This window comes from Heterodontus francisci, chromosome 26, assembly GCF_036365525.1.
Source record: "Heterodontus francisci isolate sHetFra1 chromosome 26, sHetFra1.hap1, whole genome shotgun sequence".
Lineage (NCBI taxonomy): Eukaryota > Metazoa > Chordata > Chondrichthyes > Heterodontiformes > Heterodontidae > Heterodontus > Heterodontus francisci.
The window spans coordinates 21,242,283-21,259,914 of NC_090396.1; the positions used below are offsets into that span (position 1 = coordinate 21,242,283).

The 17,632-nt window shown below is 43.3% G+C and overlaps 1 protein-coding gene across 2 annotated transcripts in view; it reads left to right on the forward strand.

Annotated features, from left to right (window-relative positions):
• spata20 (spermatogenesis associated 20) overlaps positions 1–17,632 on the forward strand; it is a 452,991-nt gene that overhangs the window by 185,804 nt on the left and 249,555 nt on the right. For both annotated transcript variants that reach the window (XM_068057905.1, XM_068057906.1), the window contains exon 14: positions 8,136–8,335. In XM_068057905.1, coding sequence (XP_067914006.1) covers positions 8,136–8,335 — 200 coding nt within the window. The remainder of the gene's footprint in view (positions 1–8,135; positions 8,336–17,632) is intronic.

Below are 17,632 nucleotides of genomic sequence, written 5' to 3' on the forward strand. Positions count from 1 at the left end.
TGAAATTTTTTTATGATAGAGATCACTTTTTTTCCTTTTAAACAACTTTTTTTAAAGGGGGGAATATACAGCATGTTAATGGCTGGTGCTGTTGAAAGTTAATAAATGCAAAGAAAAATGTGTCATTATTTTGTTTTATATAATTTTATATATATATATATATATATTCTTCTTTTGGGCCTCCTTATCTCGAGAGACAATGGATATGCGCCTGGAGGGTGGTCAGTGGTTTGTGAAGCAGCGCCTGGAGTGGCTATATATATATAATTATATATGTATTTAACTTAAAGAAAAATGGGGGAATCTGTTAGAGTCTGAAGTTCTGTTAATGGATGATAAATACCTGGTAGTTCAGGATAATAGGGTTGACCAGGTGTTGAGTGTTAATTAGTTAATTGTATTCAAATGTGTGTGTTTTTATAAAGAGCCAGCCAGCCAGCACTAGCTGGGGGTATTATTTGGAGAGCAGAACTAAGCTCTGTGGCAAGCAATAAACAATCTCTACCAAAGCATCCTAGTCTTAGTGTCTTCTTCACAAACAGGCTTGGCAGTTTCTCTAACACACTCACTGGAATTTCAAGCTGGATAATGTGCTCATGTCTCTGGAATGGGATTTGAACCTCACACCCCCCCCCATTCCTTTGACTCAGTGGCGAGAGTGCTGCTGCTGAACCATGGCTGACACCTACCAATATAAAGTTGACAGAATGCAGTCTTAATTCAGTAACTTGTGACATGATGACCACTATTAGCATTTTTCCACATATTCAACACAGAGTTTGAGACAAATGCGCAGAGGAATATATTACATGATCAAATTGAACGTGACGAGAATACTTATAGAAAGATAAAAATAGCCGTGTCTCTCTGGTCTAAGCTGGGAAGTAAGCTGAATTTTAATCATATTTTCCAGAGTTGATTTGTCATATTTGTAGTGTAAAACTTTGTTTAGGCTTTAGTTAGAATACAGTGTCCATGTTTGGTCTCCTGATGTGGGGAGTGATATTGAGGCTTTGGAAAGAATGCAGAGGAGGGCCACAGATTACTTCCCATTTTAAAGCATCTTAGTTGCCCAGTTAGGCTCAGAGCTGGGCACCTATACTTGAGGAAGTGTAGACTTGAAGGCTGATTTGATTGAGGTTTGTGAGATGATGAAGGGGTTAGATTTTGTTTGAGTAGATGATTTGTTTCAATTAAGTAAGTTATGGAGGACCAGGGGTGACAATCTCAAATTGCTTGAGGCCAGAATAGGTTAGATGTTAGGAGGTGGTTCTTTTCCCAGATTATATTTGACTTGTGAAAAGGGCTGTTGGCTCATAAGTGAATGTTGATTCACTGAATTCCTTCAACTTATTTATAGAAGAGAAGGGGAGTTCATTTGGTGTCCTGACTACCATTATTCCTCAACCAACACCAGGCAAGTATAGATGACCTGGCCATTTATCTCACTGCTGTTTGGGGACCTTGTTGTTCACAAAGTAGCTGCCATGATTACCGACATAACAGTGACTACACTTCAGAGTACTTGATTGACTATGATGTGCTTTGGGGCACTATATAAATGCAAGTTCTTTCTTCCTTTGCTGTTATAACATGTTATTAGTCGCTACCTGAACATTAACACCATCTGCTCTCTGCACAGCCTCCTGAGGATGAGGCTCTAGACTGTGCAGCTTCGAGTAGCGGCACAGTGGCGCAGTGGTTAGCACCGCAGCCTCACAGCTCCAGGGACCCGGGTTCGATTCCGGGTACGGCCTGTGTGGAGTTTGCAAGTTCTCCATGTGTCTGCGTGGGTTTTCTCCGGGTGCTCCGGTTTCCTCCCACAAGCCAAAAGACTTGCAGGTTGATAGGTAAATTGGCCATTATAAATTGCCCCTCGTATAGGTAGGTGGTAGGGAAATATAGGGACAGGTGGGGATGTTTGGTAGGAATATGGGATTAGTGTAGGATTAGTATAAATGGGTGGTTGATGTTCGGCACAGACTCGGTGGGCTGAAGGGCCTGTTTCAGTGCTGTATCTCTAATCTAATCTAAACCCTAGCTCCACAGTTGTGTCTTTGGAAGAGGCTGGCTCATTTGCCTTACTCCAGGTAAATCAGGTCAAGAACTGACACTGTGGCTACATGAGATTAATGGCCTCCGGTTCTTCAGAAGCAGCAGCACTAAAGAGAAATAAGTCAGGTACATGAGAGAATTGTTCTTCACATCCAGCGTGATCATCTGTTGGTGACAAAGCGTCATGTTATTGTGCCTCATGAATCATTCAGACCCATTTCCTGCACTGGAACGTGTTGCACATGCCCTGCTCATGGGTGCTTCTGCAATAAATTTGCTTTAGAAAGGAACTTCTGATATTCCAACTCATCTGAGGCCTGTGTCTTATCCTCTGCAAATCCCCACACCCCTGTCCCAGTTGGTTACCACTGGCTTCCTGTCTCTCAAGTACATTGGCTATAGAATCCCTGGCATAGATCTTGACTTTTTGAAAATAAAAATCAGGAGAGATGCAAAATGGGCTTCAGACTATCACCTGTTTTACGTTATTGCTGGAAGTTTTTCACTACTCGTTTCTGGGATGTGGTTGTCACTGGCTAGGCCAGCATTTATTGCCCATCCCTAATTGCCCTGGAGGAGGTGGTGGTGAGCTGCCTTCTTGAACCGCTGCAGTCCATGTGGGGTAGGTACACCCACAGTACTGTTAGGAAGGGAGTTCTAGAATTTTGACCCAGTGACAGTGAAGGAACAGTGATGTAGTTCCAAGTCAGGATGGTGTGTGGCTTGGAGGAGAACTTGCAGGTGGTGGTGTTCCCATGCATCTGCTGCCCTTGTCGTTCTAGGTGGTTAAGGTCGCGGATTTGAAAGGTGCTGTCTGAGGAGCCTTGGTGCATTGCTGTAGTGCATCTTGTGGATGGTACACACTGCTGCCACTGTGCGTCAGTAGTGGAGGGTGTGAATGTTGTGGATGGGGGGCCAATCACGCGGTATGCTTTGTTCTGGGTGGTGTTGAGCTTTCTGAGTGTTGTTGGAGCTGCACTCATCCAGGCAAGTGGAGAGTATTCCATCGCACTCCTGACTTGTGCCTTGTAGATAGTGGACATGCTTTTGGGAGTCAGAACGTGAGTTATTCACTGCAGAACTCCTAGCCTCTGACCTGCTGTTGTAGCCATGGTATTTATATGGCTACTCCAGTTCAGTTTCTGGTCAATGGTAACCCCCAGGATGTTGATAGTGGGGGATTCAGCGATCGTAATGCCATTGAATGTCAATGGGGAGATGGTTACATTATCTCTGGTTGGAGATGGTCATTGCCTGGCACTTGTGTGGTGCGAATGTTACTTGCCACTTATCATCTCAAGCCTGAATATTGTCCAGGTCTTGCTGCATTTCTACACGGGATGCATCAGTATCTGAGGAGTCGCGAATGACACTGAACATTGTGCAATCATCAGTGAACATCTCCACTTCAGACCTTATGATTGAAGGAAGGTCCTTGATGAAACAGCTGAGGATGGTTGCCTGGGATACTACACTGAGGAACTCCTGCAGTGATGTCCTTTAGCTGAGATGATTGACCTCCAACAAACACAACCATCTTCCTTTGTCCTAGTATGACTCCAACCAGCGGAGTTTTTTTCCTCCTGATTCCCATTGACTCCAGTTTTGCTCGGGCTCCTTGATGCCATGCTCGGTCAAATTCCGCTTTTATGTCAAGGGCGGTCACCCTCGCCTCACCTCTTGCGTTCAGCTCTTTTATCCATGTTTGAACTAAGGCTGTATTGAGATCAGGAGCCGAGTGACCCTAACGGAACCCAAACTGAGCATCACTGAGCAGGTTATTGATGAGCAAGTACTGCTTGATAGCACTGTTGATGACACCTTCCATCACTTTAGTGATGACTGAGAATCGACTGATGACGTTAAATTCTACACTCTTGTATTTGATTTCAAACTGCTCCATTTAACCTAAACATGCCTGGATTAGGGAGTGAAATATCAGCAAGGTTTCCCACTGCTTAAGTTTAGAAGTTGAGGGATAAGCAATCGAGATCTTTAAAATTGTAAGGAGATTCAAGGAAAGATACAGAGAAACTGTTTCACCGAGTAGGAGAGCACAGAACAAGGGGTTCATAATTGTAACATTAATGCTAGGCTGTTCAGGGTTGATTTCGGGAAGCACCTCTTCAGACAAATGGTATTGGAAATCTGGAACTCTTTCCCCCAAATGTCTGTGGATGCTGGGTTGCAATTGAAATTTTCAAGACTGAGATCAATAGATTTTTGTTAGGTAAAGAGTATGGAGCAAAGACGAGTAAATGGAGTTGAGGTATAGATCAACCATGACAATTGAATGGTGGAATAGGCTCGAGGGACTGGTTGGTATATTCCTGTTCCTATGTCCCTCATTGCTATCCAGTCACTTGCTGGAAAATACAGAGCTGCTGGTATTGAGTAAAAACGGGAACAGTCTTGGTTGCGATGGGAGGATTTCAATATAGGGAACGGTACATAGTGGTTATCATGCTGGATTAGCAACCTTGAGGTTGAGAGTTTGAATCGCACATTGGCTATTATGGTAATTTGTGATCCAGCTCCAGACAATGACTATGAAAGCTGTCAGATTACCATGAAAACCCAATTGGTTTACTAATGTTTTTCAGGGTTATGGACCTGCAACCCAATCTAGTCTGCAATACACATGACTCCAGTCCTACAATTGTGTAGTTCACTCTTAATGACCTGAGGGCATCTGAGGAAGGGCAATAAATGCTGCTTTGCCAGAGTCACCGACATCCCAAGAACACATTTTTTAAAAACTTGACAGTAATAGTGTCTTGCGGAGTGTGAGGAAATCTTAAGAAGGAATTAACTGATGTCAGCTGTTTATTAATCTAATGTAGATGTCAGCCTTGGCTCGGTGGTAGCACTCTCACCTCTGAGTCAGAAGATCATGGACTTGAACACAAAATCTAGGCTGGTGCCGTGCAGTACTGAGAGTGAGCTGCACAGTTGGAGGTGCTGTCTTTGGGATGAGACATTTAACTGAGGCTCTTAGATGGACATAAATGATCCCACAGCACTATTTGAAGATGAACAGGGGAGTTCTCCCAGTATTTACTCCTCAACCAACATTGTTAAAGCAGACTAACTGGTCATTTTCTAATTGCTGTTCGTAGAACTTGCTGTTCACAAATTGGCCACCATGTTTTCTATGTTACAACAGTGAAATTATTTCAGTATTACTTCACTGGCTGTAAAATGCTTTGGGATTCCTGTGGTTGTGAAAGATGCTAAATAAATGCAAGTTAGTTCTTTCTTGCTGTTGCAAATTATCTCTTGTTGCCTCAGCAAGTCCCACATTCCTTTGCAGGAGTTTCCTGTAAATTCCAATTGCAATTGAATTTTTCGAGGTGGTGACTAGATGTGTTGATGAGGGTAAAGCAATTCATGTAGTCTACATGGACTTCAGTAAGGTTTTTGATAAGGTCCTGCATGGGAGATTGGTTAAGAAGATAAGAGCCCATGGGATCCAGGGCAATTTGGCAAATTGGATCCAAAATTGGCTTAGTAGCAGGAGGCAGAGGGTGATGGTCGAGGGTTGTTTTTGCGAGTGGAAGCCTGTGACCAGTGGTGTACCACAGGGATCGGTGCTGGGACCCTTGCTGTTTGTAGTGTACATAAATGATTTAGACATGAATATAGGAGGTATGATCAGTAAGTTTGCAGATGGCATGAAAATTGGTGGTGTCGTAAATAGTGAGGAGGAAAGCCTTAGATTGCAGGAGCATATAGATGGGCTGGTAAGATGGGCAGAGCAGTGGCAAATGGAATTTAATCCTGAGAAGTGTGAGGTGATGTATTTTGGGAGGACTGACAAGGCAAGGAAATATATAGTAGATGGTAGGACCTTAGGAAGTACAGAGAGTCAGAGGGACCTTGGTATACTTGTCCATAGATCACTGAAGGCAGCAGCGCAGCATAGCCTACGGGACAAGTGCTGGAAAAGGGGATTAGAATAGTTAGGTGCTTGATGGCTGGCACAGATACGATGGGCCAAAGGGCCTGTTTCTGTGTTGTATATCTCTATGGCTGTATGACTATGAGTCACTAGGTGACCACATAGGCCCTCTTTTACTTCTGACATGGAGGGGAAGGAAACAGAGAAGGGAAGAATGATAAATATGGAGGTTATAATATTTCAGGGAGCAGAAAAAGGCCAAGAAATGACATCCAGAAGGTAATTGGGAGTGTTAAAAATAATTGTGAGATATGACAAAACAGTGAGAGGAAATGTGATGAGAGAATGATAGAATCAATAAGAGAATGGAAGTGGAATATTAAAGAATGAAAGAGAAATAGGAAAGGGAGAAAGTTAGGAATATTGAAGGGGTTATTTGGGTATAAGGGTGAAAACAAGCACTGAATAAGTGCTGTACTAATAAGACACACCTGTTTGAAAGTCTGGTTTTAGCCAGCATTTTGGGCTAATTGATGATTATCATTTAAATGTGCCGAGAGGACCTAAAACCTGCAGGTTTAATATTCAGGTGCTGTTCAGAAGCAGTTTTCGTGGAGAAGTATATTTAGCCTCCATGCACCCACTTCCATTGAAGTTGGGGAGTGCACTGGCTGTCACACAGCAGAACGTTGGAAGATGGCTCAGCAACTGAGGGAGAGGGTGCACAGGTTCTTGAACATGACATTGGAGGACTTGGAGGAGGAGGGATGCCCTATACCCGCGGCGAACGAAGGAGTCTACCTTGCCCTCCTGTCCTTCTCTCCTGCAGCAGCTGGTGCTGCTCTGCCTGGCCTCATGTTGTCATCCAGACCAAGGGGGACCTCTGGTAAGATGTCCATGACCAAGCTCTTCCTTTCTGCTGATGTCCAATGAGGTTGAGTAACACAGCATTCACTCTCTTTAGGTGAAATCCTCTGAGAATTTACAAACTAAATGCTGATAGAGTGTTGGTGAAGTCTTGGCAAAGTGTCCCAGAAAGTTTCCTGATTTGTCTCAAAAATCCTCTTCAAGCCTCCAGCAGCAGTTGAAAAAGGAAAGCTCAACATAGCTTTAAGTAGTGCTTAAAATTCTCAATGATGACTCGTCTACTGCTATTCAATTGGTCTCTGTTACGAGAGATCGTTAATTGAAGTGTTAGCCACCAAAATGCTGTGCGACCATTTTAATGATCGCTGGCAGGCAGTTTAATTTTCAACAGCCCCTTAACCATCCTCCAGGTAGCCATTCCGAGCACATACTTCATCTCCTTTACAAAGGTGGCGTCTTGTTCTAAATGCAGGCAAAACTGTTGTTGCAGCTCAAGACCATCTTGGCCACCTCGGAGTCTCTTGAGCACCTAAAGTATCTGGGGAAAATTGCCCCCTGAATATTCAATGAACATTAGCATTAAGAGTTAAAGGAGATGCCCATATTTCAGATGAGATGTGAGGCACCTTCCACCTATTCCTGAGGCCAAATTTGAGGAAGAGCGAAGAGTTCTGGGTCCTGATTAACATACCTCCCTCAATTAACATCACCAAAAACATGGATTAACTACTTTTGCTTTTCGTGGGATCATGTTTTGTGCAAAATGACTCCTGATTTTGCCTGCATCACATTCACTGCACTTTAAAAACAAGACATTGGCTGTGAAGCTATTTGGGACATCCTGACGATGTGAAAGGTGCTATATAAATGCAAGTTCTTCTTTCTTTGCATGTGAACTGTCTCAAGACATTTCTGAGAGACACTATAACATATTAATAGATTGACCAGTTATTGCCGTGTCATAGTTTGTGGGAGCTTGCTGTGTGTATGTTGACTGCCATGTGACTGGACTTCAATTCATTGGATGTGAAGTTTTCTTTAAAAATTCTAGAGATGGGAAAGGGTGCTATGTAAATGCAAGCTGCTTCTTGCTTGAGGGCCTTGATTTTAATTTTGATCACAATTTTCTCAAGCTCTTTCTTTCCAAGGGATACTACAAGGACCATTGAACTGCTACACTACTAGCTGCGAAGGGGAGCTACTTTTCACTGGCCTAACCTTTGTAGTTCAGTAATGTTTCAATTCAAGTGAGAGAAGGACAAGTCATGTTTTTTTTTAAAAATGTATTTAATTTTTATTAATTTTATAACAGATCAAGATGGTGCAGAGCCCAGTGGCAATGCAGTGGCTGCTTCCAACCTCGTGCGCCTGGCCCACTTCGCTAACTCGCCAGACTGGACGAACAGATCAAGACAGCTTGTGGCAGCATTTGAGAGACTGCTGGATAGTATGCCCATGGCACTGCCAGAAATGGTAATAGCCCTGATGGCACAACATCACCCACTCAAACAGGTATGTTTGGAGATTATAGACTTAAGTTCATACTATTAACTGTGCTGAATTGTTTCAGGTGGGTAGTACAGGCTAAGGCTGCTCCTGTTAATGGTGCTGAAACTGGTATTTAATTTAGCAGTTTTCCTTTGATGACTGATTGGAGATGATGATATTACATATAGTGCGTGGCATGCTGTGTGTTGTTGTGTGTTGTTTGAAATGAGCTACCAAAGGAGAGGTCTTTACACAGGGCCCACCTTTTCATCCATTATGATGATTTTTGTTGAATGATCAGTTCCATGTGGCCAACTTAGTCTCAACATGGATCTAAATACTTTCTCAGGCTGACTCTCCAGTGATCAGTGAGTAAATTCGCTGCCTGGTGTAATGAGCCGTTCAAAGTAGTAAGATCTCAGATTTAGTATCTGGTCTGAGTTGTGCTAGTTCATTTCAGCTCAGCTGGAGATTGGGGCTGCCATAATTGATCTCTGTCTCTTTGGGCTGGTGAGAGCCAGAATGAACCAGAAGTCCCACTTCTGGTCATCGTCCAGAGACTACTGCTGGGATGTGCGTGGGGGAATGGACAAAGTTGAGCTCAGCCATGATACTCCTCACAGTCTGGCTCCCAGTCCAGAAATGCTTTGATTTTAAAATTCTGAACTTTGTGCTTAGTTCTCTCTTTGGCCTCACCCCTCCCTGTTTTTCTAACCTCCTCCAGCCCTAGAACCTCTGAAAGCTCTGTGTTCCTCCAACTTTGACCTCTACTAACCCCACTAACTTTCTTTGCCCACCTTTGGCAACCGTAGATTCTGAAATTCCCATCCTAAAGCACTTTGCCCCTTTACCTCTCTCCTCCTTTAAGATCCTTCTTAAAACCTACCTCTTTGACCAACCGTTTGCTCACCTTTCCTAATGTCTCCTCCTTTGGCTCAGTGTCATTTTTTTGTCTGAATGTAGTGTGAATCGCCTTTGTTAAAGGCATTATATAATTACTGGTTTTTGTTGTTGTACTGCTTTTTCTTCAGTGGAGGAGTATGTTAAATTAAACCTCCACACATCCTCTCGGCAAATTGCCTTTGACAAGTATATCAGATGCATTGTGTGTTGGCTTAAAATGTGGGATCTGATGTGTATAAATTTGCTCCGAGTAATGATCTGGAAAGGTCAGGAGTACAGTAAGCGATCGCCTGCCTCCTTTCCAGAATGATATCTTCATTATGTCGATTAAAGCAGGTGCATCCAACTGTTCCCCAGCAGAATGCTGCCGGATATTGTTCCCCTGTGAAATATGTCTGTTCATTTGTGAAAAGGGTGTTGGGGAAGCTTGCGATTCAGCTTTGAGTGTGATCAACGCCTTGTGTATTCTGCTGATAGATTGGAGCTGAGAAGTGATGATAAATAAAACGAGAAGAGGAGGGTGCTCCTGACATTACACAACAGAAGATTGTCTGCCAATCGCTTGGTTCCCTAGTGACTGTACAGAGTGGCTGACATTCCCTGATAACAGCATTCTATATAATGATCAGTTCCCTTTAACAATGCAAATCCCTTTTTTTCTGTCTAGCCTCTTCCTTCAGCGACGACACTGGAGTTTACGGAGGAAAAGAAATACAATTGATTTGTATCAGGACCAGGAATCTGAACTGGTTCTGACCGCTTGGAAACTAGGCAGAAAGATTTGGTAGAAGCCTCATATCTCTGCGCCTAATACGAAATGAAGTCTGTTTTGGGGTTGATATGCTCTTTGTGCTCTTTTTAGTGTTCCAGTTAACATGGTTGCCCAGAGACCTGCCTGCGGCTTCTCAAAACAAGTGTTAATCCACTTAAAACAAACAGGTTAATGTCCGTGTTGCAGTTGCAGGCAGCATTCTCTGAAAATCCATCCTTTTGATGAGAAGTTAAACCAAGACTCAGTCTGCGCTTTCAGGTGAGCGTAAACAATGTCATGGCATTTAAAAAAATTTATTCATGGGATGTGGGCATCGCTGGCTAGGGCAGCATTTATTTCCCATCCTTAATTGCCCCTGAGAAGGTGGTGGTGAGCGGCCTTCTTGAATCGCTGCAGTCCTTGGGGTGTAGGTACACCTACAGTGCTGTTAGGAAGGGAGTTCCAGGATTTTGACCCAGTGACAGTGAAGGATAGTTGCAAGTCAGGATATAGTTGCAAGTCAGGATGGTGTGTGGCTTGGAAGGGAACTTGCAGGTGGTGGTGTTCCCATGCGACTGCTGCCCTTGTCGTTCTCGGTGGTCGAGGTCGCGGGTTTGAAAGGTGCAGTCTAAGGAACCTCTTTGCATTGCTGCTGTGCATCTTGTAGATAGTACACACTGCTGCCACTGTGTGTCGGTGATGGAGGGATTGAATGTTTTTGGATAGGGTGCCAAGCGGGCTGCTTTGCCTTGGATGGTGTTGAGCTTCTTGAGTGTTGAAGCTGCACCCATCTAGGCAGCTGGAGAGTATTCCATCACACTCCTGACTTGTGTCTTGTAGATGGTGGACAGGCTTTGGGGAGTCAGGAGATGAGTTACTCGTCGCAGAATTCCCAGCCTTTGACCTGCTCTTGTAGCCATGGTATTTATATGGCTACTCCAGTTCAGTTTCTGGTCAATGGTAACCTCCAGGATGTTGATAGTGGGGGATTCAACGATCGTAATGCTATTGAATGTCATGGGGAGATGGTTAGATTCTCTCTTGTTAGAGATGGTCATTGCCTGGCACTTGTGTGGCATGAATGTTACTTGCCACTTATCAGCCCAAGCCTGGATATTGTCCAGGTCTTGCTGCATTTCTACACAGGATGCATCAGTATCTGAGGAGCCGCGAATGGTGCTGATCATTATGCAATCATCTGCGAACATCCCCACTTCTGACCTTCTGATTGAAGGAAGGTCATGGATGAAGTAACTGAAGATGGTTGGGCCTAGGATACTACCCTGAGGAACTCCTGCAGTGATGTCCTGGAGCTGAGATGATTGACCTCAAACAACTACAACCATTTTCCTTTGCACTAGGTATGACTCCAACCAGCAGAGAGCTTTCTCCCTGATTCCTATTGACTCCAATTTTGCTTGGGCACCTTGCTGCCATACTCGGTCAAATGCTGCCTTGATGTCAAGGGCAGTCACTCTCACCTCATCTCTTGTGTTCAGCTCTTTTGTCCATGTTTGAACCAAGGCTCAGGAGCCGAGTGGCCCTGGCAGAACCTAAACTGAGCATCACTGAGCAGGTTATTGCTAAGCAAGTACCACTTGATAGCACTATCTTCGATACATTCCATCACTTTACTGATGATCGAGAGTAGGCAGCTGGCCTGGTAATAGGCTGGGTTGGATTTGTTCTGCTTTTTTGTGTACAGGACATACTTGGGCAATTTTCTACATTGCGAAGTAGATGCTATTGTTGTAGCTGTACTGGTACAGCTTGGCTCGGGGCATGGCTATTGCCGTAATTATTTTGAAGATGAGTGGAGGAGTTCTCCCCAGTGTCCTTGGCCAATCATTCTCCCTCAACCAGCATCATTAAGACAGATGATCTGGTCATTTATCTCAATGTGGGAGCTTGCTGTGCATAAATTGTCTGCTGTGTTTCCTACTTTACAACAGCGACTGATTTTCAAAAAGTACCACAGTGGCTGTTGTGATGTCCTGAGGTGGTGAAAGGCACTATTTAAATGTAATACATCAACATAGGAGCTAAGATCCAGAGCAGAATAAATACATTTATATGTTATGCACCCAGTTCTGTATTATATGTAAATATATCTACATGCCCCCAGTTTCCTCCTCTTCCCTCATAGTGACCGAGGGCTTCCTGAGCACTAGCCTCCCTCTGCTAATTTACCAAAGGTACCATTATGATTTGAGCCTAGACAGTGAATGGTGATTGGCTGTTTTACCATGGGGAGAATCGCAACTGAACCTGATACTGTCCTCATCCAAGATCCGCACGTGTAGTTTGCAAAGAAGTTATTGGATAGTGAAGAGGAGGGAGAACTCTGGGTGATTTATCATTCATTGCCCCGAGCTCAGAAATCTAAGGACAACTGTTAACCCTGTACCACATACGTGTCTGTCTCCAAGTCCTTATTCTAATTTAACCATATACTTCCTCACTTGTTTTTCTATGTGACGAACAAAAGGTAATATTATCTGCCATTCAGTGAAATAATTGGTGTGAATATAAAGCAGCTTGCCCTACTTCATCTTATTGAGATTTGTTTGACCATTAGCAATTGGAGCAAGTCTAATCAAGCAGGGTGCTGTTCCAGGGCGACACACCCTACGATATTGGACTGACAGCTGAGGGGTTGTGAGTTCAGCTACAATGTGCCATATTGAATGTAATAATTCTGGTAATCTGTGGGCGAGCAGCAGGGATTAAAAAAAAAACATTGAAAGCTGTTGGATTGTTGGCAAAACCCTACAGGTTGTTGATTGAAGACATGGTATTTGGGAGGAGGGCAGGCTGTGTTGGTGATGGAGGATGTGGTATTTGGGAGCAGGCTGTGCTACTGACCAAGGAGCCTTGGTTGAATAATTGTGTTAGATGAATGTCTGAGTGCAGCAACTCAAATCGAAACATTTACACTTCATGCTGTATGTGCATCGTTTGATTTGCATCAGTTTCCTTTTAGATCGTGTCTTTCAAGTTTCTCTGCCAGTTTATTTGATATGGTGCTGAACCATACAGACCAGGAAGTCCCTGGTTCTATCCCTGGTCTGTGCTGAGCTGATTGACTTCAACTGAGCTGGCGATTGACATGCAACAGTTGGCTCAGCCAAGGAAGGGAGATGGTGGAATCAGATTTTGTTGCAGACTTCTGTTACAATCTGCATGTGAGTGTGGGTGGGAGTTATTTTTTATTTGTTCGTGGAATGTGGTGTTGCTAGCAAGGCCAGCATTTGTCAGGTTAGGACACTTCTATCTACACCTTTCAAGGATGACATCTGAGAAATGACCACTTAGACAAGGTACTAGAAAGTGCCTGGCACCTGTGCACTATGTCCCAGCAAGCATCAGCACCTCCACCATGCAACAACACATTAACAGTTCAAGAATAAGTGGTTTTGTTATACCAGTACTCTTGTAGTATCCGGTTGTATCTGAGCAACGTTGTGTTATATTTTTCTGTGGTGAGGGAAACTGTCTCCAACAGCTGATGGGTTGGTAACCAGAGGGCACAGATTTAAAATCACTGGCAAAAGAACCAGAGGTGACATGAGATAAAACTTTTTAATGCAACGAGTAGTTAGGATTTAGAATGCACTGTTGATCGGGTGGTGGAAACAGTTTCATTAGTAGCTTTCAAAAGGGAATTGGATATATACTTGGAGGAGAAAAAAATTGCAGGGGGAAAAGGAAAGAGCAGGAGATTGGGACTAACTGGATTGCTCTTAGAAAGAGCTGGCGCATGGGCTGAATGACCTCCTGTGCTGTATTATTCCATGATTCGATAACACCAGCTTTTATTGTGCAGAAGTTAATTTCTCAAAAGTTTTTCAGTTGTGCATGGGACAAAAAACAAAAGATGAATGTGAATTGTGTAGCTTGAGCCTTACAATAGTGATTGTTGATGTATCTGTTCTCTTCATGGCAATGTTACAGTCAGATGAGGACGGGTCCCAGGCTCCCCTTTTGTCCTTCCTCTTATTTGACTGCAACAGGGTTTATTCCTTTTTTCAACAGTAGTTGTGCTTACCACCTCAGTGAGTGTTTTACCTTTTACCATTAATGTGACCGTGAAAGAACCAATCAGACAGGTCTTCTAGAGTTTAAACAAAAAAGAGGTGAGTTTATTATACTTATCAATTTAAAGCGATCTTAAAAAAAAATTTACACATTCACAGACGCATTCACATGAGACTGACACACGCGCGCACGCACGCACACACACACACACACACACACACACACACACACACACACACACACACACACACACACACACACACACACACACACACACACACACACACACACACACACACACACACACATAGATTACAGAGGAAAAAGCAGATTTTGTGGTTGGATTAGAGTCCAGAATAAATGGAAATTAAATACAGTCTGTGAAGTTGGATGATTCAGTGGTCTTCCAGCTGAAGTTGTATTCTTGAAGTCCTTGGCTAGTCAAAGTGCACTTTGTGACTGGCCTGCTTGGCTCAAGGCTTTCTTGGAGGCAGACTTGTAGGTGGCTGTCTTCCTCTGGTCTTTGTCTGTAGCAATCTGGAGGATTAGCGGGTCCACAGTCATAGATGGGGTTCAAACATGTTATCTGGAGAGAGGGAGAGGGAGGCAGGCACACCCTTTCTGCTGCTGCACAGTCTGAGTTACTGCCTGTCTGTCTTTGTTCAAAGAAACTTTTTGGCTTTCCCAGAGATGGACAGATGGTCACATGATGCCCGCCCCCCCCCCCCCCCCACCCCCGTGTATTCACTGGAGCCCTCTAATGGTATTCAAGGTTCAGAATTGGCTCCCCAGTCCCCAGGATGCTAATATTTACACTTCGAGAGCGTTTGCTGTTTCAAAGTCAAGGTGTTAGGATTGCCTTGAATGCCATGCTCATGAAGCAATCTTAGGTAATTCAATCACTTAGAGAAGCCATTGTTCTGGGTCCATGGTGCTCACCGGGTGGGTCTTTGGAATGTGCAAAGCTGTTCCAGATGCAAATTGTGGTGGCCATCTTGGCTGCTAAATTTTTTTAAACGTTAACTGCACGATTTTTTTCCATTAAAAGTTTAATGTAAGTTTCAACCGATGAATTAATTCATTTGGCATATCGTGTTTTCTTGACAGAACCTTACCTCCTGATGTAGCTTCACTGTTCTCAATGAAGATGTATATTGTGTACAGCCCAAAGCTTCTCAAAGTATCAAGTTAGTATGAAGGCAGTATATTGCTGTCTTTACATACAGTGGGCTTGAAATTCCAGGCAGGATTGGTAGTTCAAAGCATGCGGATTGATTATCTTTGAAATAGTACAATTTTGTTTTTTTATTTATTCAATTTCAGGATGTGGGTGTCATTGGTGAGGCCAGCATTTGTTGCCCATCCCTATTTTGTTACCATCGGATTATCCTAAAAATATTACCATGTTTTTTCTTTGATCTGATCAACCTGGGGGTGGAGTTTTCGCCATCAGATTAGCTGGGTATCATTCCTGACTTCTGCTTCTGATATGCTCGTACAAGTGGAGTACACCCTCCCAACAATGGCAATGACCCAGTCTCTTTGATTCGGGATGGTCATTGCATTTTTTGCTGGCAGTGGATGGTTTGAGTCTTTTGTGGGCCTGGCCCATAATTTCGTGGCCACTCTATTTTGGTATTCCTCCATGATAGCTGAATTATCAGAATATTCATGACTATGTTTTAACTGATTTGTTTTGATTTTAAAGGAAAATGTCAAGCTGGAAAGGAGACTGCAGCTTTGCTCCTTTTCATTCTTCACAATCTGTTGAAAGCTTATCCAACACATGCCACTTATAGTGCTGTACTCAATCACTGTCACCAGGGGCAGTGCCAATTGGAAGCTGGGGAGAAAGATGGTAAAACTGTGGGCTAAATAACGCAGTAAGTCCTGCTGCATACGTTTCAACATACTGCCAGATACTGTTCATCGAGGCTCCTATACAAATAGTTTTTAACACATACCAAAAGCATTTCTTGCCAGAAGACTCAAATCGCACGGGGTGAGTGGGAAATGAAGCATCTCATTAGTGATGGGGTTGAGGTTGGCAGTTGTCTTTGAGTGAAGGGATTGGTGAAACATATAGATCTGTCGATTTGGAGATTGGCCAAGGAATCCCTTGAACTGTGGGAGCTTTGGGTAAGCATGCAACATTAATAGATCCTGGCATTTTTTTAGCTTCCAGCTCAGACTGTCCTTCGCACGCTCTGCTTAGCAAATGTCACACAGACTCTTTGCCTGTTTGTTTGTGGTGCGGGTTAATTGGTTGTTACAGCTGAGCGATGCACTTTTTCTTGGAGGGAGATCTAGGTGAGTCTGTGAGCTGTGGAGATTCCTTGCCTTAAGATGAGTATGAGTGGGGACGAACCTAGTGGGATGGTAATAGCAACAACCTTAACGTAGAAACTCTTCCAAGGCACTTTACAAAGACATGGAGGCTGGGGTATGGGCAGAAAGGAAACCAGCATAAGAGTCCCACAGTCACATGGGCCAAACTCAATCAACAATCTTCAGTCAGGAGACATGAATGGAGTCCTAGAGACAAGACAGCAGCAATATTGTGGAGAGCTACATGGGGAGGTGAGGTGGGCACCACTGACTGAGTGTAGAAAATCATAACCAGAGGAATAAGAAAGAAATCTGTCTAGCAATGTATGAATGATTACTCACAAAAGCAACAAGGAAAGCATTTTGTAAATCTGAGATGAAGTGGTGTTTTGGGCTAGTTTTTCCCTTGGTTCTGTATCCGTCACTTATTGACAATTCATTGTAGCACAAGGACCATATCATACATTTAAATCATGTTTTTTTAATAATCACATAAAATAAATTGTTGGTTTGGCAGAGTTCCCAAGCATTCTAATGAAATGGGACTGGAAGAAACATCATTTATTTTGTGTCCCGTCCGCTATTTGTCACTTCAGAGGCAGTCGGGACTCATTTTCAAACCAGCATATAAGCCTGTGAGGGAAATGTTCATCAGCTGGAACTCTGATATATTGAGGCAATTTTCTAAATAACGACACACCATATTGACTCGGAGTTAATGGTTTCCATCAGATATGACTAAAAGTCTTTTATTGATTCTTTTGTGCTTTGTGTTGTAAACCTGTGTATGATTGTTTCTACTTTGCCTGAAAGACAGTCCAGGTTAAGTGGAAGAGTTAGCAGTAAATGAGACTGAGATAATGCCTCTGACTGGGTTGGTTTTCATTTGGGGTTGAGTTGTACTCTGTATGGGATTGCACATTCAATGTGTATTAATCTAAGTGAGTGACCCTTATTGATCACAGCAGTTTTCTGTCTATTTTACTGCATGGTCTTCTTCGAGGTTTTTGGAGCTTTGTAGTGAGTTTGTATATGTTTGTCACCATATTCTGCAAAGTTCCTGCACTTGATTGAAAACAGAATCTGATTGCTCTCTGGAGATGCATTTTCTGAATGAAATGAAAATGCTTTCAACCTCTTAACGTGAAATAGTGCTGTAAAGGAAACTTGGACTCATTTTTCATGGTAGTGATTCGGAGCCACCATTGATTCCCTCACCCAGTATCAACTGATCTAAGACATTGATCGCTTGACCTAGTTACAGCTGATATAGAGTAGACAGTGATCACCTGACCCAGTGT